At 53.9% G+C, this 27,208-nt stretch overlaps 2 protein-coding genes across 8 annotated transcripts in view; both read right to left on the bottom strand.

Annotated features, from left to right (window-relative positions):
* Positions 1 to 322: 322 nt before the first annotated feature.
* MLEC (malectin) lies at positions 323 to 6,054 on the bottom strand. Its single transcript, XM_084539062.1, has 5 exons — positions 5,840 to 6,054; positions 3,849 to 4,027; positions 2,302 to 2,478; positions 2,082 to 2,139; positions 323 to 1,376 (listed from the first exon to the last, which is right to left on the bottom strand). The coding sequence occupies exons 1-5, from the start codon at positions 6,039 to 6,041 to the stop codon at positions 1,147 to 1,149; spliced, it is 846 nt and encodes a 281-aa protein (XP_084395188.1). The 5' UTR covers positions 6,042 to 6,054; the 3' UTR covers positions 323 to 1,146.
* Positions 6,055 to 8,771: 2,717 nt separating this feature from the next.
* CABP1 (calcium binding protein 1) overlaps positions 8,772 to 27,208 on the bottom strand; it is a 52,643-nt gene continuing 34,206 nt past the window's right edge. For 2 of the 7 annotated variants that reach the window (XM_084538960.1, XM_084538955.1), the window contains 6 exons: positions 17,264 to 17,440; positions 13,859 to 13,889; positions 13,051 to 13,194; positions 11,701 to 11,810; positions 11,148 to 11,295; positions 8,772 to 9,389 (listed from right to left, as the gene is read on the bottom strand). In XM_084538960.1, coding sequence (XP_084395086.1) covers positions 9,364 to 9,389; positions 11,148 to 11,295; positions 11,701 to 11,810; positions 13,051 to 13,194; positions 13,859 to 13,889; positions 17,264 to 17,356 — 552 coding nt within the window. In that variant the 5' untranslated portion in view covers positions 17,357 to 17,440 and the 3' untranslated portion in view covers positions 8,772 to 9,363. Of the gene's footprint in view, positions 9,390 to 11,147; positions 11,296 to 11,700; positions 11,811 to 13,050; positions 13,195 to 13,858; positions 13,890 to 15,255; positions 15,559 to 17,263; positions 17,441 to 22,088; positions 22,338 to 27,208 lie in introns of those variants that run through there. The other 5 variants (XM_084538956.1, XM_084538958.1, XM_084538957.1 and 2 more) reach the window with 4 other exon arrangements.

Below are 27,208 nucleotides of genomic sequence, written 5' to 3' on the forward strand. Positions count from 1 at the left end.
CTCTGCCTGCCTCAGGGTCTCCAGAGAGCCACAAAGCAGCTCGCGCCACAGCACTGAAATGTCAGACACCTGCCCCTCCATAATGCACAATCACGCGGACTCTGATGGCTCTGCACCTCTCACCACCGCAGGCAGGCCTGGTGGGACCAGCAGGGAGCGAGAGCTTGCAGGAGCAGCCACCGAGCTGCCCCTCTCTGCACGGGGCAGGGAGGGGACCTGACGGGCAGGGAGCTCAAGGACCAAGAAGCTCCTCTTTAGGCCTTCTGCTTCTCAGCTTCTTCGGAAGGACAGGTCGCTTGCTAAAAAGGGCAAAACAAGGAACTGGGCTTAAAACGAACCTTTGAAAATAAAAAGATACTAAAGGAAACAAAAGCCATAATCAATACAGAAAACAAGTGCATCTGATCAGACGCAGGCACCAGCCTCCTGCAGGCTACATCAGAATCCCTCAGCCACGGCTCTAACATTACAAGGCTAGGAAAGTCTCTCCCAGCTGGTGCAGCACATCAGGCCAGATAAATCCCTCTGCTCCCGGCACAGCTTGCACCCTCAGGAAGGGAAAGGTCCCCCCAGAGGCTGAGCAGCCAGCTGGAGTCTCGGTGTCTTTATGCAGGCGAGTACCATACATCGTGCTGCACGTTCAGGGAGATGCTGAAGAACCAGCCTCTGTCCTCCACGGTCGTCGGTCACCCAACGGCACCACAACACCTCCAGGCTCCCGGACAAGATGTGCACCCAGGCCTCATTTCACGAGCTGCGTCCCTGCTTAGGGAACCGTGTTCCACCCAGCGACGCAGAGATCTTGCAGCACATGGCTTTCTTTCAGCGTGGGACATGGCCCAGGACCGCTAGCATCAGCTTCCAGTAGCCCAGTACACAGCCAGGACTCAGTTTGCTCTTGGATGCCCCAGGGAGGATCAGAGGCTGCACATGGCGAAGGGGAAGGTGAGGGCCTCGCTGCTTGCTGGCAGGGGGAAGGTAAGCTTCCTCTTACCCGAACCTGCTATTCATTCCAAATGAATCACCTTTTTTTTTTTTGTTTTTTTTCCTTAAATTATGAACAGTATGGAGAAATTGAAAGCAACCGTGTTTGGTCCAACTCCTTCCCTCCCAGCCCCTCGGCTGATGCTCTGTGGGGCTTTGCTCTCACAACCGGCAGAGGCAGAAGAGGGTAGGAATAAAGACACCAAAGGCCACCAATATAGGGAACATGAGGCTGCTGTTGTCCGAGGCATAGGGGTTTGGTGTGCGTGGGCCTGACTGAACCCGGTTCTTATTTGCCTGTTTTTTAACGCTGGAGCCATCGTCGTATTCATCCTCGTCGTCGTCGTCCTCTTTTTTCTCCAGACCTGGGTGTGGCTGTAGCTTTGGAACATCTGGTGAACAAGACCAAAGGTTGCAGGATTAACCCAGGAAATAACCCCAGCAGCCCCCTTCCCAACCACCACACACACACCAGGTACAGAGCACTCAGCGATCCCTGAACACTGCTAAGGAAGACTGAAACACCAGTCACAGGGATCCTCAAACTCCCCTGTTCAGGAGCTAGAGGGGCTCCAACTCCAGCACAGACTTGCAGAGAGGTTGAAAGAGCGAGGACTGTGCTACCAGAGGAACTGAGATCTGAGAAAAAAACAACACTGCCTCGTCTTCAGAGCTGAGGAAGCAAAACAAAGCTCCAGGTAAGGAACACAACCACCAGCTAGAAGAGCTCCATAAATTACTTGTCTGCAGGGCCACTGCTGACATCTGAGGCCAGAGGGAATTCATCTGCAGCTATAACCCAAGACTGACCAGACATGCTCCCTTCTCTACCCCGTACTCAGGAAGCCCTGAACCAAATTCACAGTACTCATTCTGCCAACGACGCAGCTTTGTGCGCTTACAGGGTAGGAAAACACTGACACCTATCTCATTCTGCAACTGCACCCTGTGGGAACTTGCTGAAAAAGAAACAGTTTTGGCAGAGGTGGGTCAGCAGGAACTATGATCTCATGGTCTGAGAAGCAACAGGCTGCTCTCCAAGGGGAAGGAGCCCTCTCCAAGGGGAAGGAGCCTTCTGGCTCAGGAACGAAGCTCACCTTCCACTGTTCCTTGCAGAATGTACAGGGCACAGATTTTCGGATTGTCATAGTAGCCCTAGAGAAAGTGAAGAAGGAAATCAGTGAGCACATGAAATAATGACAGAAGAAATGATCTCCCCACCTCCCATCACCTCTCCTCCCCCAGCACACAGCCACATCGCACGGCTGGGGATGGAGGGGAAAAGGAATCTCGGGGCTCTGACCAAAGCCTTGTTACCTTTACAAACTCAATGTGGAGCTTTCCTGTGAACGTGGAAACCTCTCCCTGGACACTCAGCTTCCCCTTTTTGATGCTCATGGGAATGATCTCATCGTGAGCCGTGCTGTGTCCAACTCTGTCAAAAATGTCCAAGTCCTTCACCACTACGTGGCCATTCAAGCGAACATCAAAAACCTTCGGGGCAGAAGGAATGACACTGTCAGAACGGATTCAGGCAGGCAGCAGTTGAAAGAGGAACAGAAGAGGAAAGGTCTCTGCTTGTTCTGCACCCAGAACAAGAGAGCATTGCAACACACACTGTACCACCACACACACTCCACTCCCTTGGGGAGGATTCAGAGGCCAGAAGCAGCCAGAAAAGGACACTGAAGCATTAAGGTTGCTTTTAAATACCCTGAAATTCGCCTCGTACCTTCAACATAATTCCCAGAGGACAGACCAATTCTGCTGTTTTATTTGTGCTTTTCTTTCGCAACTTTACACCTACTGGCTGAGGGCCTGCTCCTACCACCCCGGGGAGGATGCGGCACACCACAGCGAGGGAGTTGGGCCGTTTCTAACAAACTGCCTGAAGCAAAGCAGGGAACAGGAAGCACTCGGTGAAGCTATTGACAGGATGCAGGGGCTGAAGGAGGTAAAATGCTGAACTGCTAACCACATCTGAATTCAAAGTGAAAGTCCTCCTCGGGGCCATAATGACTCAAACTTCGCTCAGCACCTGGGGAATCCCAGCAGAGCCACATGAAGAAGAGCTCGGCCAAAGATGCCTCAGCTCTTCAGCCTGATCTGCGGTTGTTTTTTGCATCCCATCTGTAAGCCAGCCCCACCAGTTCTGTTCCCAGAAGTACTTCTCTGGCAGGAAGGTGGCACCCTGTTTAAGAAGCAGGGCTCTAAAGCAGCTGACTGAGGGGGGGAAAGCCAGACCAAACCACACACCACTTCTCTCCCAATTTATCACAGGGCTTTGGGTTCTTTGTTCTGCTGCTTCCATGTCTGTACAGGAAGGATTTCAAAAGTAGGCAAGGATTATTTATCTCCAAAGAGCTATAATGAGGGTTGAATTTAACTCTATGCTTCCACGGTCAGTTTGAACCATTATCAAGTTTTATTACATTTGTAAAGATTGTTTTGAGTAGTTTATTTTACCCAGACCACTTCCCTGACTCAGTGTGTGCAATACTTGCTTCGGCACAGGCATGCATTTGCATCAGGAGCCAGTGGCCAAGAGAAAGGTAAGAACATTTCTCAAACACAGCACAGCCTAAACAGATCCTAAGACTTTAATGCAAGTCATGCAGAGGTGCCTGTGTTTGTTTGTGTGAACACTCCTTTGTAATGCAGTTTTCCAAGCCAAATGTGTATTTGTAATGTGAAAGAGAGCTCCAGGTTCCAGACCTCCCTCTTCAGAGCTCTGTGAAGCTGACCACTGGTGCCTCACCTCACACCTCTCTATGCAAAGCAGCAGAGGCAGCCTGGGCATGCAGGCTCAGCCAGGAATTTGCATCAGAGTCAGTAAAACTCAGTGGCACGGAGCTGTTGCTTACCTTCTGCTGAGACTGTGCAAAATACACTTCTGCAAACTTCAAGACCAGCACATAGTCACCCTCCTCCTTGATGGGAACTTCGTAGCCAAAGGTTTCCTCGTTGTAACGCTCCGTCTGATACAGAATCTGATCTTCTGCGTTGGACCGCAAGATCGGCAGCTTCATGCCATAGTCGGAAGCTGGATTTCAAGCACAAAACAGCGAGAGGAATGGTTAATTGGCGAGGCACAAGGAAGAGACACTTGAGTTACTCTTACACGCTTAACTCCCGCTGTGGCCTTAGCACTTGCTGCCCCAGTAAGACCCCTCTGCCTCCCTGGGTCAGACCAGGAGGAGGCACTACTGGAGGAGCAGAGGTAGCCAAAATCCCAGAACCTGGGTCTTGTATAAAAGCAGGTCTGGGCCTGCTGCAGCCTAAGAGAGAGCAAACTCACTCGCACCATTTCAAAAAGAAGACTTGGTTTCACAAACAGGGCACAGAGCCAGCGGACTTGGCCCTGGACTCCTGCTTCAAAGAGGAAAAACGCCTGGAATATTTTTACAACGTTTCCAAAGTACAAACTCTGAGTGCGAAACCAAAGCAGTCACTTCAGGACTGACTGGACTCATTCATTCAGCACATCTGAAGTCAGGAGGCAACGGCATCAGGTTTTGGAGACGTGCGCTCCTTCAGCAAAAACCTGGGGGGTGGCAGAAGGGAGAAAAGCATTGCACAGATCTTACGAAACCCTTTCTTCTCACCACAGCCACGCAGTAAGCATCGGCTGGAAGACAGGAAAAGAATGCAGGAGGGTACACAAGGGTTTCAGGAGCACCAGCAGCTCCATCAGCCATCTGCAGGTACCTGTAGAGCCCCCAAGAAGGGCCCAAGCAGTACAACCAAATAGGTTTTTCTTTTTTTTGTGATTTCTGTTATTTTCTCAGGTGTTGTCCCTTCTTGCTCACTAATTTGCCACCTCTCAAGCAGCCCTCAGAAGGTCTCACCCTGCTGTGGCATCCTGTTGTGTCAGGGTTACTGCCCAAGTGCAAACCGCTGCGTGCCCTGAGGGCTCAGGATCCATCCCCCACCAAGCAGGGGCAGCGAACACCCTCTGCCCGCCGGCACTCCACTCAGAAGCTGATCCCGACCAAGTTCTCCGCTGACACTTGCCATTTCCACCCCTATTTCCATGGGAACAGACACGGCACCGGCCAAGACAAAGCAGGAACCACCAACCCGGCACACATTGCCGAAGATGGAGCCAACGCAAACGAGCAGGAGGAAATTAATACCAGCTCTCAGTCTCCTGTTTCACACACAGCTGCTCTTTACCACTCAAACCAGGGCACAGAGACCGGAGGCTGTGATCAGCAGAAACACAGAGGGCGAGGAGCTGAACCTGGCCTCCCACCCGCACATTTAGGGCCAGATCATAGCGATAACAAGCCCGAGGCTCCACGAAAGTCAGCTCCTGTCAGAGGGAAGCCTGAGTATGGAGAGAGTCCATGAATAGCCACGGAGGTAACCGGAGAGGAAGAGCCGGCGGCCACGTAGCAGAGGCTGCTGGCAGAGCTGTGGCAGCGAGCTGGGTTCACAGCACGGGGTGTGCGCGGGGCGGCTGAGCGGGGCCGAGCCGTACCCACCGCACGCACACAGCCCCCAGCCGTGCTCTGTGCCCTATGGGGCCTATAGGGCTGAGGCTCCAGCAGCCCAGAGCAGCGGCGTGCTCCCAGGCAGCCACCCCACAGCTGCCTCCCAGCCAGGAGCAGGGCAAAGGGGCGATAAAAGCCCAGGGGGGGAGGCACGGCCCCGAGGGGTGAAGCCCCCTCCGTGTGCCCGGCCCCGCGGGCTGCCCGGGGGGGGCTGCACCCAAAGGGGGCATCGCAGCGTGCCGGGGGGGGGCCCTGCTCCCTGCCCGGTTCCCGGCTGAGCTCCACAGCCACACCGGGAAGGGACGAGCCCCGTGGGCAGCGGTCCCCCCGCCCGGTCCCTCCGCCCCGGTTGCCCTCACCTCGGCCCACGCGGCCCTCGAGCGGGTCCTTGCGGAAGTGGATGCCGTTCACGTCCACATGGGCGTCCCCGCCGGCGTTCACGGCCCACACGACGCTGTCGGCCAGGCCGCCCGCCGCGCCCCGCACGCGCCCCGCCGCCAGCAGCAGCAGCAGCGGCAGCAGCGGCGCCGACAGCGGCAGCGGCGCCCCCGCGCCCCCCATCCCGGGCTCCCGGCGCCGCGCCCGCCGCCCGCCCGCCCCTTCCTGCCGCCGCCAGGGGGCGCCCGGCTCCGGTCCCGCCGCCGGGGAGGGCCGCGTCTCAGCCAATGGGAGCGCGCCGCCGTGAATATCTTAACGCCCCGCCCGCGCGGGATTGGGCGGAGGAGGGGTGTTTTTGCATATTCATGAGGCGGCAGCCAATGGGAGACGGGGGAGGCAGAGCGGCCGCGGGGACGGCGGGAAGGGGGCGAGGCTCCCTCGCCGAGCCGCGGTGCGGAGAGCCCCGCCCACACGGTGCAGGAGCCCCGCCCAACCGGGGCGCTCCGCCAATCGGGGAGCTCCAGCGCGGCCGGCGCGCGGAGCAGGGTGGGATGGCGGCGGGAAGCGGGGAGCCGGGCGGGTTGCCGGGGCAACGGGCGGGGGGGCGGGGCGGGCTGAGGGGGGCGGGGGGGAGGGGGGGGCCCGGCCGCTGCCTCAGGGGCGGCCCCGAGGCTGTGCCCGGGTCCTCGTCAGGGGCTGGGGGAGACCTCGGAGATCAGAGTGCAGGCTCTGAGCTGCCACCTGCCAGTCCTCCCCTAACCCACAGCACTCAGCCCTACATCTAAACGGCTTTAAAGCCCTCCAGGGATGGTGACTCCACCACGTCCCTGGGCAGCCCGTCCCAGTGCCTCACAGCCCTCTCAGTAAAGTTCTTCCCAACATCCAACCCAAACCTCCCCAGGTGCAACTTCAGCCCCTTCTCCCTCGTCCTGCCCCAGGTGAGGGTTCCCCCGCAGTGTCCAAAGCACCCACAGGCTGGACACCCGCTCCCTGTCACCGACCCGCTGAGCCACCCAGCGGAAGGCCACATCTGCACCAGTAACCAGCCCCAGTAACCAGTAACCCGCTGCTTACAGTAACCAGTAACCCACCGCTGGGAGGCTCGGGGCCGTCTTCCCACCCCCTGGGCCAGCTCCTGACCCCACAGGGCTGTGGGGCCCGGTTCCTGGCCGCCCCGCTCTGCCTTGCTGCCTAGAGCTCTTTGGAAGCCTCTCTGGTAGGGGTTTGAAGAGGAGAGCAAAAGGATTATCTCTGGAATTAGATTATTTAGATTGGAGCTCTAATCTCTGACCCTGCCAGCACAAGAAAGTAGTAAAACTCCCTGGGATTACTCGGGTTTTCTTATGCAAATAAAGCCAGGCTTGCAGCAAGAGCTTCTGCTGGAGGAAAAAACAGAGCTGGGAGATCTGCCCTGTGTGACCTGCTCAGTGTCACCGCAAAAACTGGCAGAAAGCAGCCAGGGGTCATTTGGCACAGGCTCAGCTTTCCTTGAAAGCAGCTGTGGCTCCAGGGCTGCCTCTGATATGGCACCAAGGTGCCCTGTGGCCGCCCGTCCCCTAACACCGGCCTCCCCGTTTCTTGGGAGGACAAACACGGCTCTGCCAGGCTGCAAACGCAGGGAGCATGGATGGGAAAGGGCAGCCCCTGCTCGGCTGTAGGCAGAGCAGTTGGTGTGCAAGCACTGCCCAGGGCAGGCACAGGCCCAACAGGTCCTGCTCCCTCCCCGGGGTGCGCACAGGCAGCAGGACTCTGCCCAGTTTTATTGCCCTGGTCTCCTGAGCTGCTGTACCCGTAAATACAGAGAGCTGTAAATACACATTTTCCAATTTCTTGGCTCTAAGAGTGGGCCAGCTACACAAGGAGCGGTGCAGAGCCCGCATGCACCCAACTTGCAAATAAACCCTGCTGCTGCTGCGCTCACAGGTACCTACCTGCGCTCCCTGCCTTCACGTGTGCACACACAGACCTTGCCCAGCGCACATGGCTGTGCAAACACAGCTACACACACACACAAACAGAACCACAGTTTTCCCACTGCTGGGATATCAGTCACTGCTGCAGCTGCGCTGGCTGGCACAGCAACAGCAAAGCAGAAGAGAAAATCCTTGTTGGGGACACGGATTTGTGGGACCAGAGAATGTGAGAGGAACCTGGGAAGTGAGAGATCTGAGATGAAGGAAGCAGAAGGATATCAGTCCCTAATCTCCGAGTTGAAGGAAGAAGGCAACTGAGAGGAAAACAACTCCCATTTACACCGAGGAACCCACAGAAACGCTGAAGCCCTTTGAGGCAGAGCAGAAATTAGTTCTGGTGACTTGTGACTGGGACTGCATAGGGAAAAGGGACAACTGCAAGTCCGGCAGGGTAGAGGAAGGGAGTGGGAGGCTGTGAGCATCCTGGTGAAAGGGGGGACAGGATGAGCATCCACTGTGTCTGGAACCAGCACATAGGGCATGGACACTGCTGCCCTGCTCACTGCTGCAGAGAGGTACAGCACTCTCCAGTGGGATGGAGCCGCAGCGTTACAGCACGGCCCCGCTCCGTGCATACGCTGACAGCGGTGTTTGAAATGGTCTGGAAAGGTAGGTTTGGCTGTTGCTGCTTGTCCTCCTCCCACCCAGCCCCACTCCATGCCATTCCTCCCACTGCTCCTTACCCCAAGGCCGCAGGGCTCTCACCTGCCCCCTTGGAAGCGGGGAGGGGGCCCTCCACGCTGCCCTCGCCTCCAGGCCCCTCGGCACAGGGCCAGCAGAAGGCAGGGCAGAGCCCAGCTGCAGGATTCATGGCCAGCTTTGTTTCCACGTCCTGCACCACGGACTCGTCCCCAGACCCCGGTAGATGCCCCGGTATCCATCTGGCCCAGCCCCTCTCCCCCAGCCCAGCCGCCTCTCACACGGACACCCAGGCTCCACCTCGTTTCAGCGTGCAGATTTATCGCTTTCCCCCCGCAAGACATGTATTTGAATTTTCTCTTGGTAAACATAACCACAGGAGATGCGAATATGTGCCGAGGAAGCATAAATAACCCCACACAGATAGACACACACACAGACAGCAAACACAGACACGGTTCACCAAGGGAAACCAAGAAGTGCAGAGCACGCCCTGAGGCCGCCACCAGTCCCAATGGCTTTGTTCTCATCCACCCAGCCACCAGGATTTCTCCCGCTCTCGCTTTGCAGCAGCTGGTGGGAGAATAAAGCTGGGGAGGAGGAGTCTGAAGTTGCAAATATCCCATGAAAGCATCATGGCAAGTCCCGGCTCTGCGGTTTCCTGCAATCGTCTTGAAGGAATGGTTCCAGTTGTAGGAAGTTGCAAGTCTTTCACAGTGTGAAAGGGTGGAGGGGCATGGGGACCACCGTGAGGAAGGAGCAGCAGGTCACCTTGCAATGTCCCAGTTGCAGCCAGCCGATTAACCTTCATGTGGGAACATCGGGGCTAGATGCTCCATCTAGGTCCTCTTCTGCCCTCTCTAAGGTGCTGATTCGTTAGCTGAGAATAGCCTTCAACGGGACATCATGCGAACAAACTCTGCAACCGACAAGAAAAGACAGCCCTGAAGCAAAAGACCTCCAGGTCCCCACCCCAGCTCTCACCCCCTGGAGACAGCATGCAGCCGGGGTGGAACTGGGGAAACCGAGTCCACACGGCAGGTCTGTGCTGCTCCGGGAGCAGCCCTGGAGAGCCCCCACACACGAGGGGCTCTGATCCTTGCGTTAGATACAGCCACACAACCCCGCCAGCAGGGCAGTGCATTGCTCCGACTCCTTCCCAGCCAGCCTACACGCAGGCAGGCTTGTTTGTACAAGCAGCCCCTTGCAACACATCATGGCAAGTGTCACCTCCCTTCGCCGTAATTTCAGGGAACATTGATTTAGAGCCTTGGGAGCACGGCAGGTTCTTAGTGAGCTTGCCAGCTGAAGGAAACACCGGTGTTGGAAAGTGTTTTGGTAGGTACCGGTGCTCTGGCAGAGAAAAGTTTACTTTGATGGATTCCTTGCTTTGGAAGATACAGGTTAGCGGTAAGGACACCCTGGATCTATTTCTTCACCACCCTGCAGCTTGTGGAGTCAATTACACTTGTTAAAATTGAGTGTGGATGCCATCAAATAGAAATGCGTTTTCACTCTGCGCTTGAATTGCCCAGAAATTAATAACTCTGCAAAGAGGAGGGCAGTGGAAATTACCCCCTTGACTTCTCTTTTTCCGTTGATGGAGCTGTCCTTTGACAACTAAAGCAGCAGTTCACAGAGAAAATGATACTGGGCTAGCATTTCATGTATTTTAGCTGTCTAACATAATTTAGCTGTGGGAAACAAGGAGAGCTACTGTCAGGTAATCAGCCAGTGCATTAGAACTGCTGCAGCTACCCGATGCTTTCTAGGGAGGCATTTCCAGTTTTTAGCATTTCCAAAGCCCTCAGAAACTTCAGGACTGAGACTCCTTGCCATGCAGGAGATCCAGGAATGCCTCTGAGCCAAAAAATTACATGCATTTTATTTTAATTCTGTCGTTACTGTGCTTCACCCTGATTGCAAAGGGTTGCACCAGGAAAACAAGCAGCCTGCCACGCTCTCACACCTTCCAGCTCTATTATCCTCTTAGTTGTCTGATGATATCAACTGCTTCCCTTGCCAGGAATCCTGAGCTCTATCAACATCACTCCTGCCACGGCTAATGGCTAGGATAGTAGCCGAACTGCTTGTATTTTTTCCGACTCCTTCTGGCACGGAAAGTGAAAGAAGAAATGAATTATCTGTGGGATTTAACATGACACATCTAGATTAGATATATACAGTGCTACTGAGCACATCTGGCATGTGACCATCTCCTGGCATAACAGTGCAGAAACAAATTCTCTATAAACCCAGATAATAAGGTGAGACAGAAGAAATGGAAGGTGTAATGTTTTTTTTTTTCCAAACAAATACAGCCTTCTCACAGCTCTTGCAATAGATTTAATGGAAAGGAAAATGCCCTGTAAAAAGAAGTCTGATGCTGCACGGGTTTAGCAGAAGCTGTTTCTCTGTGGCAGGGCATCTCCCTTTCCATGTGAGAACTATGGAGACCTGGCTGAAATTGAGGTGCAACAAGAGAAGATACACAAATGAACACTTCAGCTGAAGAATTGTATTTGTTTTTGTTAGTTAGTTAGTTAGTTTGTTTGTTTGTCCACATTTTGGATCCCTGGGCCCAGAGCATGCAAATCTTCCCTTCTGCTTCCGCCTCCGAGCTGAAACTCTGACTCACACTAGAGCAGCTGCACAGGGAGCACTCATCCCCTCTCACCTTCAAAATCAACACGCCCATCGCCGTTCAGGTCCACGTCCCGGATGATCTCTTCGATATCCCGATGCCCCACCTGCTGCCCTAGAAGCTTCTTCATGGCTTCTCGCAGCTCACTGGTGCTGATCTCCCCATCGCCGTTGGTGTCAAACTGCAACCACATGAAAAATACCAGCTGGGGAAATACAGTTAATGGAAATGGATCTTTCTCTGGGTTGGACTTTGTACTGTCCTGCTCCTGAGTGCCCTATTTTTTCTGCATTCCTTTGCATCCCTCCTTTTTCTCTTTCGGGCTCCTTTTGGTCTGGATCCAGCCTGTCTTTTGTCCTCAGAAACCCCTCATTACTGCTCTGACTGCATCCATTTCCTCTTCCTTGCCTCAAGGGCTCCCTTATCTTAGTGACTTTCTCTGCTCCTCCCTCATTTCATGTCTGGCTTGACTCTTAGTCTTCCACTGTGCTGCTCTCTCCTCCTCTTCTCTTCCCCAGTGAGTCTTCTCTCTTTCCTGTCTCCTGTTGCTCACCTCTTTGAGGGGCACACGGTGGGGAGCACTCACCTCTCGGAAGGCATCACGGAGCTCTTTTACACCAATCATGTCTGCAGTTTCTGCCAGCAGCTTTGGTCCCATCAGCTCAACAAAATCTTCAAAATCCACATGGCCACCCACTTGGGATAAGACGAAAGATTGCGTGTAAGAACTCCATACATTAGCCAAGCCCAGTGCTCACTTTGCACTTCTGTGTGCCTGGAGGGCTTGGTTCTCCAGGAAAGCAAAGCACAGAAGGTGCAGGAGAGTGGAAGGAAAAGCAGAGGTAGTTTTACACTGCCTGTTGTATTTCCTGGATTGTGGGATATGCAGAATGAGCCCAAGCTACTCCAGCCTGTGTCGCCATGGACTGCTGCATCCTTATGGCATCACATACTGAGTGTTAGAGGCTTGGTCCCACTAGAGCTTATAGCAACCCTCTGCTGCACTTGTGCCAAAAGAAATGGCGAGGGCACTGCATGACGTTCCTGCATGCCCTGGCAGTGCCCTGCAGCAGTGGTGGAGTCTTGGTTCATTAGCAGTGGCTAATGTATGTCCAACTGTTTAATTTTCATATTTATCCCTTTTCTTGTTTGTCCCCCATCTGACAGCTGGCAATAACACTCTCAAATTCCTAACTCCTTGTGTGCCGTGGTTATCAGCTGTTTTTATGTGCAAGCGGTTGTGTATGTCACAACTCCTTCCATTTCCCTGTCCAGGTAACTCGTCTTTCCTACATCAGCCTAGGTCAGAAACAACATGCACTGAGTTTCCTTTCTCCCACCTGGCTGAGGGCTAATACCCCGCTCTGTCACGGACAAGTCGTGACAAAAACGACGGTGAAAGACAAGAGGCACAAGCACAGTGACTCCAGCAGCTGCCCCCCACCCGGCGCTGCCAGCACAGCTCGCTTGCAGCCCACCCGCAGGGGCACAGCAGATCACAGACACCCACAGCAGTGAGCAGCCCATCCGCCTCCCACTCTGACCCAAACATCTCCATCTTCCAGTCGTTGCCTTCAGTCTGACATCATCTGACACCAGCCTCAGCATGATGACGTCCACGAGCTGAACACCAAGGTCTAACTGCCCACATCGAGGGCAGTTTTACACCTGACAGCATAAGCAGGGAGGACAACTCTTCCACATGCTGCTCCCATACAGCACGGTCCACACAACCCATTCATCTGATAAGCAATAAAAAGGGCATCGACTGCTAGGGGCTATGAATGAGCAGAGGGATGAGAGGGAGCTAAAATGACAACCAAAAATGAGAGGGAAAGGAACACCAAGTAACAGAGACAGCGGGAAACAAACAGCCCAAAGCAGCAGCGCGGGCACGGCAGCCACAGAGAGGTTCAGCAAGGTGGGCGTTACTCACGGTTCATGTTGATCTGCTGGGAGAGTTCTATCAGCTCCATCTCAGTAGGCATGTAGCCCATGGTTCGCATGCAGTTCCCCAGGTCCCTGCAGTTAATAAACCCATCCTTGTCTTTATCAAACTCCTTAAAGGCTTCTCTTAATTCTGTGGGAGTGGATCCAAAAAGAACAATGTTGTCAGAGACGGCTTGAAACACCAAGAAACCTCCCCAGTGCCAGCAGCACTTTATGAGGCCGGTCTCTGAGATCCTGCAGGTGTTCCCAGCAGATCTCGCTGTGAAGAAGCAACAACTGCAGCAGTGTCAAGCTCTTCTAGCAGCAGCACTGCTGACCCATCCCTTTCAGGAAAGCGTGCTGTGACTACAGAGGCTTTGAAGTACCACAAAGTGATTTTTCCTGAACCGCACTCCTTAAAGGCACTGGAAGCAGTGAGTTTTCCCAACTTTTACCCCTACACAATATTCCATAGCCATCACTGTAGGGGTTAGCAGGTAAAACAGCTTCCCTACAGCCATCCTTTACAATGCTTTCCATGGGAGCTGGGGTGTACAGCAGTGCTCTGGCAGCCCATATGCCGTTACCTCACTCATCCTCCCACCTTGAAGAAGCTGCATTAGATGTAAATTCCTCCACAGCCAGCACTCTTGCAGTTTTACATACTATTTCTTTTGCTTAGGCTGCCAGGAATTATTCCAGTAATCACCTCCCTTGATTTGCCACAGATTATTTTACCACCCCTTGGGGGCCAACCTGGAAATGGCCAGCCTGGACAGGGAGAAAGGTGACACAGAAGGAGCGACAAGTTTTACCTTCGATTTCTTCTGGGCGCAGTTCTCTATCCTGCAAAAAGAGAACACACTGTGTTAAAGTCTTTGGCTTGCCGCAGCTGCAGTTTCAGAACAGCACTCGGTGGTGCAAACAGTTCTGGGACGAGCCAGAAAGTGAGAGAAGAAACAAGAAGGCGATGACATGTTTAATACCATCTACCTAGCAAGGCTTCCCAGCTCTCCTCCCCACCAGGGCGGGTTTCAGCCTGCACACTTCCCCGTGGAAGCCCCTCTCCTTGTCTGCTGGACGGGGGGTAACAGATGCTCCCCCGGGACAGAAGGAACCTGGGCCAGCACAGGCCCTGCGTGTGGGCTCCCCACCTCTCAGGGCTCCTGCATCGCTCCCCAGCACCGAGTCCTGGAGCAGAGACCGGCGCTGCAGCAGCTGCTCTATGGCTGTGACTGCATCCTCCTGAGCTCCTGCTGAAACGGCCAGATCAAACCAGCTGGAAGCTGCTCCTGTAGCCAGAAGCTCTGTAACATCATCTGCCTGTGTCCCTGCTTGATTCCTGTCCTGCTGGCAGGACAGGGACAGCCAGGAGCTCTCTTGCAGCCCACGTCCCAGTGCCATCTCCTGCAGTCCCCCCAAGAAGGGAGGGACTTGCCCCTTCCCCCCAGCCTCGGCTCCCCATACAGGCATTCTGAAACCAGGCATGAAGGCAGACACACGACAGGTACATCGTCAAGGTCATCTACAAACGAAACAGGACGAGGATTCACCATGTTCAGGAAACACTGCAACTTCAAACATCCAATTTCAATTTCGTGGAAGGAGGGGGAGGATATAAAAGAGCATAGGAAAATTCCACCACTGCACCAAGAAGAAGAGATGAGCATGGAAATGCACTGCTTTCGGGTTTAAACGCCCTTCCTAATTCCTCTCATCGCTCCCAGGCAAATCCAAAGCATCTGAGAATTTGGAAACACAGAAACGCCATCTCTTTTGTCGGCTGACTCTCGGCTTTTCCCCTCAACCGTGGGGACTTTCTCCTTGCCTTCCAGGTGTCCTGCAGCCTCCCCACACGGCCCCGGAGCCAGTGTCCTTGCTGGGTTTGAGAAGGATGATCCTTTGCTATTTAACCACGGGCTCCTCTGGCAACTAATGGCGGCTGCTCGGAGCGCACAGCAAACTAGGACACCCGCTGCTTTACGTCTGTGCAGAGGGGGCTGTGCCAGAGAAGTGACCAGCTCGCCGCTCATAACCTTCCCAGAGGCATCTCTGTGCTGGATGGAGCTGCCGGAGCACGCTGGCTCCGCGGCTTCATCCCTCACAGACCTGGTATTTTCAAACATGTCATCCCATTTGTTCTGCTTCCATCAGCGCCAAGAAATAAAACGGCTCCCCCCCAACACCTGGGGCCGGGCGCAGGAGGCCTTACCGCCCTCCCACCCCGTTGCAGCAGGTGACCGACGGTCCCGACACCTCCAGCGCAGCCGTCACGAGAGCGTCCTCCTCCCCGCTCACCGAAGGCCATGTTGCAACCGACACGCGTCGGGAGCGGGGGCTCCAGCACCGGCTCGGGTGTCGCACCCCAGGGCATTGGCGCCGGCGGGGCTCTGCGCATATCCTCGCACGCGCGGCTTCGAGCGTCACGGAGCCGCGGGCTGCGAACGCAGGAGGAGGGGGAGGGTTTTCTGTCCCTCCAAAAATGTGACTCAAGCGGGAACTAACGTCACGGAGAGGTTTTCTGGTTTAAATTTGAAAAAAAAAAAAAAAAAAAGATCCCCTAAAATGATTAAGGAGGAAAAGCGCTCAGGAAGAAATGGGCTGAATCACTCTAAGGCTCTTGGAGAACATATGGAAAGAGGAACAAAACTGTTCAGAACCTAGATATGAGCAGAGGTGACCCTCAGAGAGTCATGGTACGTCATGGCCTTACTCTCACTTATTTCTGCTCTATGCACAGTAAGTCCTGCTGCTCTACAGCCAGTAGAAGTAAAGCTGTTGATCAGGTACTTATGCTACACCAGGGTAGAGACATCACTGATCTCATTTTGGAAACTCTTTGGGGTACGGTGAGTTCCCAGGGCCTGAACAGGATGGATTCTGTCAGCATGAGCCTTCCACTGGAAGCTGGACCCGTGTCCTGTGGTGGGGAGCCAGCACCAGTAGGTGCACTGGTGTGAGAACACCATGCCCTGTGGGTCAGTGAAGTGGCTCAAGGCATGCGTGATCACTTAGCGGCTGAAGGTTAACGAGAACAAAGGCCCTGTGATCAATAATGACTGACGGATCTTTTTTAGGTTGATGGTTGAAGATGAGGTTTCAGAAATCAAGCTCTAGGTGTCTCCTACGGCTGCAGATAACCGTGTCCATGCAGAGGGATATGAGACATTTCTTATAGGGGCGAGAAAGCCCTGACTCTCAGGAAACTGGGGTGAGCTTTGTTTCACCAGAGGATATGGAGTGCACTGGATTAATGTAAAACAACACATGTCCACTTACGCATATCCATAAAACGTGTGTTAATGATTCCTTTGCGTATGTCTTTACATTCATGTTACTGTAGAAATTTAATGTATATGTGCAGAAAATATGCTCTACTGCTTATAAAGATACTGAATTTACATGAAAATACCTACTTTCTTTGCTTATATATAAACATTTACATCAGAAGCATATGAGCACAGTTACAAGGAGGTGTGACGGAGTGGACAGACGTGGTTCTCTGTTTATCCGTGTGTGCAGGGACAATAGCATTTGGTAGCCTGGCACTATTTGCAAATACGAGGCCAGACTGATGTTCTTTGATTTATTTGGCTAGGATGGCTGCAGTGTCAGGCTGTGCATGAAAGCGTACAAGAGACTGCATTTGGGCTTCTGTGAGGAGGCAGATGCATGCTCATTTCTGCTTGTATTAGCGTGCTCACTGGGAGCTGACAGGAACAGTAACAAATACGGGCATCTCTGTGGGACAGCTTGTTCCCAATATGGATACTCTGATTTGCATCTAAGTGGCTACTTAGGCCCTAAATGCTAATTTGAGCCTCTGGGAATGAGAAGTGAATGTCTTGTTGGAATAACAGCTTTGAACACTGGACTCCTCCAGAGTCCATCTGATTATACAAGTCCCGGGGTCTTAAGTCCTTCTCCTGAATCCATGTGACTACATCTACTCGAGTGTAGGCTTGGATCTATCTTCCATAGCTGCATTTTTTTTTGTTTAAATCATCCTTTCTTGCCATTTAGGCACAGGGACCTCTCTGCACATGCTTCAGCTTTGACCTTTGCCTGTGACTGCGTTAGCTGGAGCCGGGATGCTCCAGGACCCAGGGCTGGGGGTTACGGAGCTCCACGCACAGGGAGCACGCGGGCAGCTCCGCGTCCCCGGCTCGCGTCCACACGGCTTTGTGCGTGTCTCGCCCGGCTGGGTGTAACTTACGTACAGGCTGCCTGTTTTCTGCGAAGCCCTTCCTCAGGAAGATGCATGCTGGCCCCAGCAGGTTGTGCATGACGGCGCAGTTCTGGGCCAGCACCATGAGCGGACCCTGGTACTCGCAGGCCGACGGCCCCTCTTCGCTCGTCTGGACAGCCTTATAGCACGTCTTCTCCTCATGGCGGATCTTCCCAGCCAACCAGCAGCAAGCAAACAACACAACAGAGGATGTTACCTCCCCGTCTCGCCCAGCCTCGCCTCTGAAGTTTTACTGAACCGCCTCGCAGAGCCATTATTGCTAAATTTCCTTCATCTGCTTCACGCCGCGTCCCCCCCGCTGACCTCTTACGCTTTGTGTGGAAGCCGTAAATCCGGGAGTTCACTTTCAAAAGCCGACAGAAGTACGGCCAGCCCGGGGAATTTCGCTTTGAACCGACATCAAACCCTCCACGAGCTGCTCACGTCTACCCAGAAACAGCCCAAAGGGCCGCGCTCCCGCTACCAGCCCCGCAGTTCAGGATTCCTCGAGCGAGTGTGCCCCACGGCACCGTACGCGTGCCCAGGGCCACGCTGCGGATGGCTGCAGCGGCCGGAGCCTCCCCAGGAGGCAAGACTGAGGCTGCACAGAGGCAGCGCGTTGGGCTCCAGGCTGCATGGCAGCAGCACGGCTGGGTGACACTACCACGAGGCCGCTGGCAGCATGGGGTGGCTCTGCCAGCTGCGGCACGCATCGTGCTCCGCTGGAACTAGCTGCGTCCTCGGGGTCTCGGGCACTCAGCGCGCTGCCCTCTCCTAAATCGCTTGCGGCTCGGGGCGGAGGTCAGGCACGAGCACGGTTGGGTCTGTTTGCCTTTGCACGTTTCTGTGAGTGCACACGGCTTGCTAAGCTGGGGCTCCAGAACGCGCTCCAGCACTGGATTTTATAAGGAGGCACTGCTTTCCTTTTATAGAAATGCATTTCCCTGGCTCTGCAAGAAAAGTCTTATCCTGATATTCCCATGCAGCTATAAAAAGCCAGCACAACCCACAGGACCCTTGGTTTTATAGAATAAACATTAATCATGCATCAGATTCCTCTTCAGGAACAATTCTACTTTTACAGCCGGTGTTCCCAGGGGTGATCAGAGAAGCTCTGTCAATTGTCATCGGCTCCTTTATTAACTCTTTCCTTAAAGCCTGAGGTGCTTTTTCAGGCTAAAGCACCAGACGCGCAGGCACACCCCAGGCACACTTGTCCAAAGCTATTGCATCTCCTCGCTGTGCCTGCCATGTGCTATTACCTTGTGCACGCAGTCTGCATTTCAGACAGCCTTACCCCAATCTGCTCGTGTATAACGTCATGTGGATATCAAGCACCAAAACAAACAGAACCCAAAAAGCAAGCCACGAAGAAAGAAAATGATGGAGCAGTAAAGCACTTTTGTCGCAGTCATAGCTGAGGAAGAGATCTGTCTCTGATTCAGCGTGACACATCGGACACTTGTCCTTAAAAACCTGAGAGATGAGCATCCGTCCGCAAATGGCATATTACTAGCTCAGCTAAATGTCAGGGCATCTGTGTTGAACTGCATAGCTTCATGACATCAGTGCAAAGTATTTGCAAAAATTACCAGCTTTTTTTTTTCTTGGCACATTTTTGAGTTTAATATACCAAATAATGTGACTCACTGAAAATAGCCCACATCAGTTCTGCATTGAATTCCAGCAAAGAGACACGAAAACTTAAAGGTCCCATAGCCTCCACCTAATCCTTGCCTGCTGACCCTTCCAGGCAATTTCTTACCTAGCCACACTGCAGCACCAGAGCACGGTCATCCCGTTATTTTCCTGTGTGGATAAAGATCACCAGCTCGATCAAACAGCTGCCCAGAGCCACAGAAGGTGGCTGCCTTACTGAGAGACCGATGGGGGCTCCCTGTCCTGCAGCTCCAGGCAGGATTTACAGCAGGCGATGCTCCCTCTGCCCAGCAGCCTCCAGGTTTCTCCTACAAGCACCCCCAAAAATGTCCTCCACCACACTCCTTTATCCAGACAGAGCCGGGAAGGGAGCTGCGATACGGGTACAGGGCAGAGCAACGCCAGGTGCCTGCTACAGGGGAAACAGCGGCATGCACAGCGCAGATACACAAGGAAAGGACAGGGGGGCTCAGGCTTTCTCCGTCTCTTGCAGGAGCAAAGGAGCACTACCATGCCTGGCTGGGTCAGGCCAGATCTTGGAGGGCCTCTTCGAGGGAAAGGCCACCAAGGCTGGCCACCAGGGGCACCGGGGGAAAGCGAAGCTGCCAGCAGCCAGCACTGAGGAAAAAGGAACCAGCGTTGTCACCTGGACAGGCAAGGAACCAGCCCCTGGCTGGGCCAGCCAGCGCCTGGAAGTGGTTCCCAAGCTCCCGGTTGAAATCACGCATTGGAGGGACCACATCTCCCATCACCCATGTTCAGCTCCCACCCCCACATCGCCTACAGCCCCTCCTCACCACTTCAGCGAAACTCAAGGAAACCATAAGCAGGCAATGTCCATCCGCCAAGCTCCCTGGGGAATGGGCATCAGGTGCAAAAGGCCTTCGCATTGCCGAGCCGTGCCCCTCATCACCTCAACCCTGCTCCCACTCACTGCGGCAGGGCCACACGGCGGAGATCAGAGCAGGAGGAAAGCTGTGCCTGCCCTTCTGGCTCAGCAGCGCTCAGATGCGGGCAGCTCCTCAGCCCCAGGACATTCACACTCAGAGGAGCTTTGTGGAGGCAGGGATGGGGTGAGGACAGGGACGAGCAGCAGGCAGAGAGCGAGCGCTTCCTCCCTCTGTAACTTGGTACCACCCAGGGCCCAGCTCCTCGTCCTCCTCACTGAGTTTCCTCTGAGCTTGCCCCAGGTAAAACCTGGGAAAAAAAAGACCAGGGTCACAAAGCAGCCAAGTGAAGCTGTGTGGTGTAAGGCTGAAGTATCCCCCATAACCATGAGTGTTGTGATCCAGAGGTCAGCACAGCCCCACAGGAGTGGTGCCTGAGGCTAGACCGGAGTTGGAGAAATCCTCTAGTTCAGCTCTGCAACTTCCTCTCTTTAGTCCTGCCAACCCAGGCCTTCTAACGAGGCACAAAGTGCATCTTCTGAAGCAGTTTTTAGGAATGAAAGCATAAATTACCTAAAAAAGACTGACCACACAGAGTTTACAACTTCTTCAGTCCATTGCAATTCAAGCAGCCTGGCCACATTTCAGGCTTTAATTGCAATCTCCTTGATCGTGCTGAGCACAGCTGCAGCCAACTCCTTTTATTGCAAGTTGGAGGCGACCTAGGAATAGCCAAATTGTTGTTTTTTTTTTTTTTTAACCTGTGATGTTTGGGTAAACCTCAGCTACTCCTGCCCCTTCCTGGGGGTCACCCTGCCACAGGACTGGTCTCGGCACTGTCCAACTGCTCGATGATGAATTCTCTCCTCATCTATCCCAGCACTCCTGCAGCAGCACCGAGCCTTGTTAATAGGAGCCAAAATAACAAGGAAACTGTTTACGAGGTAAATCTGAGGCCAGAAGAAACTCCCTGCTAGGACTCCCTCTCCACAGCAGATTTTCCTGAGGGCAAGGCCTCCTGGTGGCACAGCCCCATGGCAGCGCCTTCACTGCCAGCAGGGTCTCCCCAGAGCCAGCTCTCCATCGCTGTGCTGGGGATGCTCAGCGAAACTTCATCATTCCCGAGGAGTGAAACGAACAGCTTTCTGCTGAGTTATCAGATTTTCAGCAGTGCCAAGTGAGATCTGTGGGGCTGACAGGTACACGGTGCTGCTACACCTCCCTCAGCCAGGCAGGAAACGGTACTGGGGCGAATCGTTCCCGCCTGTCCCTGTCAGCAGAACGGTTCCTGAATCTGATCAGTCCTGGGGTTGTTTTCAAAACCTCAGCAGTCTGGGGATTGCAGCCTCACAGACAGGCAGGGCAGCTTGCACATGGAGCAGGGCCGGGCCCAGGCCCCCGTGCACATGGGTGGTGCTGCCGGGCACGCGCTGGATGCACACACACACGCGAGGGATGCACACAGGGGTTAGGCCCGGTGTGTCCCCTCACAGGGCACGGCCAAACGGGTCACAGAACATGCTGCTGTGCCCGAGTGCATACATCCAGATGAGATGTGTGTGTGCGGAAGGATGGGAGTACACAAAGCCACATGCAGACTGCTGTGAAGACGCAACCCAGCACATGGACCATGTGCGTGCAAGCAGGGAGAAGTGTGTGAAGCACACGGCGAGCACCACGCGCCTGCTCACAGCCCTCCGGATGGGTGTGTAGAGGCACAAACAGCTGCGGACACCTAGCACAGCTAGGATCCTGAGGTGTGCGTGTTGTTACACTGGCAGGAACACACACACACACACACACACACACACACACGGCCACTCGTGCACAGGAATGTGTCCCTGCAGGAATGACACACGCGGCTGGGCTCGTGCAGACACCCTCGACTGAAGCACATGCACACAAGTACACAAGCTCACGTGCATACACATACCTGAAGCTGCCTGCACAGACGACGTGTGCCAGCGTATCGAGCACATCAACGAGCACAAGCGTGCATGGACGCAGTGGGCACGCACCCACGGAGCAGGACACACGCCTGCTGATGTATACGCACGTTTATTTACACACACGTGGTGGCGTTCAGCATCCCGGGCTCTAGTGGCTGCCCTTGCACGAGCAGCTCTTACAAAAAAGACTTGTGAAGAGAGCTGAGCCCCTCGCACGCACCGCTGCGGCTCTCCCACCTCCCTTGCCCGTCTGCCCACGACGTCGCCCGTCCCAAGAAGCAGGGCTGGAAAAGCACAATTCACTTTGATTTAGGGAACATACCTTTTTTGAGAGGTTTCTCAGTGGAGACTTCACACAGTTGCCCATAATATGTTGAGTCTGCCTTTCCGGTGAACTTGGTTATAAAGGAACTGAAGCAAATGATCCCATTAAAGGTATTCCTTGGGAGCAAAGCAAGAAAGGCAGCGCCAGGCAAATCCAAACAGCTACTGGCTGCTGGGGCTTCCCTCTTCGGGGAGCTTTTTCTCTCTCTGCCTCTCTCTCTCCGTGTTTTTACTTTATGTTCACTTTCTTGAAGAGATGAAGCAGGAAGGAGAGGGAGGGGAGAGAAACAGACAGAAAGAGGGAGAGAGAGGGAGTGAGAAGGGGAGAGAGAGGGAGGCGGATGTATAATCTACATCAGATTAATGTTCAAATCCCTCCCACCCCCCTCAATCTGCAGGCAAGATTGTTTCACTCATGGGAGAGAGCTGATTCAGGGAGAATTAAAACAGAGAGGCACCGCAAGAAGCGATTTTAGTGATGAGTTCAGTGAATCCAGCTAGTTTGGGTCCACACAGCCTCCGAACACTGCAGCCCTGCCCACCCCCCTCCTACCTCCTCTCAGCTTTTCAATCACCAGAGAGCAAGGCTGGCCAGAAGGCAATCCACTTAGGGGCTTGGGGCAGAGTCCAGAGCTCGTTTTGGAGCAGAAAGGAACCATTTAGCTGGGTGGGACCTGTTTCAGCTTATAAAGACTTGCAGACCTGCAAGTCCCTCATTCTTTTCCTGCCACAGTGGAAGCAAGCCCGGAGGCAGCTGCGCAGGGTCCCTGCAATGCTCTCAACCCCAGGACAGAAATTTTTAACCACAAGGGAGAGACCTTGAGCCAGTCTTAAAGTTTTTTTCCACCTTTCTGCGAGTAGAAACCAACCGGAGGTTTTCCTGTACAAGTCTGCCAAAGATGGGCTCACCCCCGAATCCTAAATCCAAACAGCCCCAGGCTGGGTAATGTGAAAGCAAGAACTTGGGCATCAGACCCAACCACCTGAGTCCGGGGATAAATAAGGGGCTCCTAAGCCCAGCCCCAGCTCCGAATTCTGAGCTTCAGGCCTGCTGAATCATTTCTGAAAGAAAGGGGATGAGTCCCCAGTACTTCTTCCTCTGTTCTCAGGCTGCACATAAGAGCATTCGGTCTGAAAGGAGATTTAAATCGTGTAAAAACTCACCATCAGCCCGGGCAACAGGACCTGAGCAGGGCAGGGAATGCATCCCCAGCCACAAAGCCACCACCATGGCAGCAGCTCAGGGAGGTAAGAAACCACAGCATGAGGAGCTACCTCCTGCAAGGGATGCGAAGGCCAAGCTGGCACTGATCCTACGCCTGTCCGTGTACAGAGAAGATGGACTGTCTGTATCACAACAAAGCAGGGCTTTCTCTGCTTCCACCCAGATGGTGCTGTGGCAAACTCAGCATGACTGTAAGGTGAACCAACAACTGCTTTAGAGCCTGGAGGCTTCTTCCACCTGAGATTAGTTTAGGAGGCCAACCATGACAAGAGTCAAGAGCTTCTCCAGTTCCAGACACAGCCAGAAGCGCACGGCAATGTGGGGTAGTGTTTCTTGCTCTTCCTTGTAGCAGCCACTTTCCAGGAGTGCAAGCAGTGGAACAGCCTCCTCTCGTCTCCTCTCCTCTTCTCTCAGATCTGCTCGGTGCCTTCCTCACCGCACGGGCTGGGAGGAGCTGCACGAAGTCCCACAGTTCCCCCAAAGTGGGAAGCTGCGGTAGCAGGCACTGGAAGATGCCCGTTGTACCCAGAGCAAACAGACCTGGGGACAGAGGGGATGGGGAAACTCTGGTCTGGAAGGTCTCCGTATCGGAGCACACCCATGGGGCTGGGAAGGAAACCTTCCCTAAGCTGGCCCTACCACCTCTTGTCACGGTTGGGGGATCCCTGACAGAGGGGAAATACACGGTCAGCCCTTGGGGCTGGCACAGCCCGGGGCCCCTGCAGCAGGAGGATGCCAAAACTCCCAGCTCCTCTCGAGGCTGCCATCTTTGGCTCTATTTCTCTTTCCCTTCTTAAAGCAGCTCATGGGAGGCTGATCTACCCTTGGCCGAAGTGCTGGTCGTTAATAACGTCCTCTGTCAGCTGGAGCCATTCCCCAGGCTCCTTGTTTATTGACGAAGTGCTTGTCTCCCTTGAGCAGAAGCTGCCATACAGCGAGCGAGGCGCCTGGGCTCCCTCCCGAGACAAATGACTCCAATTCCGGAGCGGAGAGGAGAGAGAGCATCACCTCCCTGCCGAGCATAAATCTCCCCTTGGCAGGCAGCGCGGAGGCCAGGAACGCCCCGCAACTGAGAAGTGCCCGTCTCGAAAATCCATCGCAGCTCCAAAATGCCAGGGGGCTGTGAAGGACAAGCAGGGAGCACGGCTGGCAGGGCTCTCAGTGCCCCTCAGCAGGAGTTGAGGTGGTCACCCCTAACCAGGAGCTTGCACAGGGTGTCGGGAGCCAGCACGGCACACTGCCGCGTTTCCCTGCTCTCCTACTTTTCTTCCCTGCAGTCGCAGCAGTCGCAGAAAACGCGCAGGGCAGAGAGAGAGCGCTGGAATCGGCTGCCAGGTTCGGGAGGGAGTTCACAATCCGGGAAGGGAAGGAAGAGGCAATGGGTGGGAGCCCACTCGCAGCAGGTTCGCAGCACAGTCAGCCCTCGGGCTCTGCAGGAGCGCTGGCAGAGCCGCAGCGGGCCTGAGAGATGTGGCCGTGAACAGTTTCTTTATCCCCTTATTTACCCTGAATCTCTTAAGAGCAATCGGGCAGCACATCGCAATCTAGCAGGCAGACCCTGCTGACCTTCCAGGAGGAAAATCACTTGGACATTGGGATCTTGTTCATCGCCACCAAGGGCAGCTTAGAGAGACGCAGGGGAGTGGGGTTGGTGGAGAGGTCATTAGAAGATTAGGTTAGAAGGAGCACATTTTCTCCCTTCCTCCAAACGAGGCTGCTGTAAGAGAACAGGATGCTGAGAATAAGTGTGTCAAAAGCATTTGTGTGTAGGTGCTGATCTGTGGGTATGCCTATATCTGGGGTAGTCAGGGTGCGTGTGGGAGGGCTGCACATGCATGTATACCGGCTTTCCCACACTGTTCTTTGTGGCAATCACACTGTTCTTTTAAGGCCTGGGGCTCTGTTGTAAACTTTCTAAAAATCAGGAGGAATTTTGCGAAATGCACGCCTTGCCATTGTGCCTGCATCCTCCCCTTTTCCCTGAAACCCACAGAGGAGAGCAGAGACCTTCGCGGATGCAGTTTGGCACAGGGTGAGCTCAGCTCCCAGGCAAGGAGCTTGGCACGTGGACTGACCTGGGCGAGGAGCAGGGAGGAGGCTGGATGGCTTGGCATTGCCAGGGAGTGATTTAGGTGGCTTCATGCGCTTGGATTCTTTAAAAAGCAGCAGTGCTTTGTTCAGGCTGGCACCATGGGTTCGAATATTTATTCCATAGGAAAGGGTTGGACCCCAGCACGGCTAATCACTCGGTAGCTGTAACAGACTTCATCCAGTGACAGCAAATACCCAACCGCTCCAACAGAAAGGACAAAAATCAATCCAAAATGTGGGACTGCAGGTTTGCTTGGCAAACATTTCCCGTGGAAGTACAGAGCTGTACAGGAAGACTGCTCGGATGCCAGGCCCGTTTCAATACATGGACCTTCACTTGCTGGAACATCAGATCAGGTCATTGCTCGTAACATAGCGCTGCAAAGGGCACCCTCAGCACCTGGGGGTGGGGTAGTCTCTGAGGAGAGCACATGGCACAGCATTCCTAGCATCTCTTCATTGAAATCCACAGTTTTCCCTAAGAACTCGCTGCATGCTTGGAAGATTTAGTATCCTAAAATATGCCGCCTTATTTAATTTCCCCTAGCAGGCTAAGAATTTTTCATCTATTTTTTCTATGCCGGAGCAGAGAGTGCACATACTGCTTATTAGCTTTCAAATCTGCTCCCAACCAGCCTTCAGCTGATGCCTATAGATCTGTGTTTTACAAAAAACAGCCCTGTCTTGTTTACTGGATGACCTCAGATGAGCCTTAGCATTTGGATTTATTAACATCCTTCCTCTGCCAGTGCTGTCAAGGGCCTTGCTTCAAAGCTCCCAGCCACTGGAACAGGCACCAGCACTGCAAACCTCTGTGCCTGGCTTCCCCTTCGTCTGTGTCAGGCTCCCGAGTGCTTTTCCTGCATCCTGAGTTGTGTTATCTAACCTCGGGTGAACCTGGGATGGTTCCACGCTGCCATCAGGCAAGGACAGGTCCGTCTCAAGCAGAGGCACCAGCAAGCACTGGCAGATGCAGCCCATCCCCTCAGCTGGGAGGAGGAATATTTCTGCAGAGAGTTTGGGAACTTTCTTTGCTGTCAGCTGTTCCAGAAAGTGTTGCTGACTCATGCTGTGCATAATATTCTCCTCCATTAGAGCAATTGGATCATATTCAGTCCCAAACAACAGAAAGGTTATTAAAAAACCAAGGATGCTTTCCGTCCCTCTCAAGGTAACAAACCCTGAAGAGCCAGCTTCCGTCTCACACAGCTTTGTCTGTAATTAGCTAGCTTTATTCCGTGTTTGATGAAAAGAGATGGGAACGTGCCACCTCCTGACACCTTCCATGCAGATCTGGTACTCACATTTTGCACTGACCCAATAGGAGATGTGCAGGAGGAGCACTACGTGCTGGGGGTATTTTCTGCTTTTAAAGACCATCCATGGGCTACAGAAGGACAAGCAGCAGCTTGACAGCCCACAAGTTGCTAGAGCAGTTTGCCAGGTATATGCAGTATGAAGAGGGTTTAAAACCAACCTCAGAGGGTCCCTTCCCTTCGTTCAGAAGTATGAGAATTGTGAATCGCTCTCTGTCAGGGCAGCTGGTGCTGCCCTGGGTCTCTCGCCTCTTCCAAAGGAAAAAGGGGCAGGGGCTCAGCACCCGCTGGCACGCTGCAGTGCTGCCGGTGTGGCTGACTAGTGGGTGGGCAGAGCCCTAGGAACCATACCAACCCCATACTCCAATCCAGTCCTGCAGCAATAGACGAGATACAGCATAAAACTGAGGTCTGCCCCATTTCTGTTCTGAGCAGGGACCTGACAGCACCTTCAGAAGGACCAAACTGCATATCCCAGATGAGCGC

This window comes from Aythya ferina, assembly GCF_964211825.1.
Source record: "Aythya ferina genome assembly, chromosome: 17".
NCBI classification, from domain to species: Eukaryota; Metazoa; Chordata; class Aves; order Anseriformes; family Anatidae; genus Aythya; species Aythya ferina.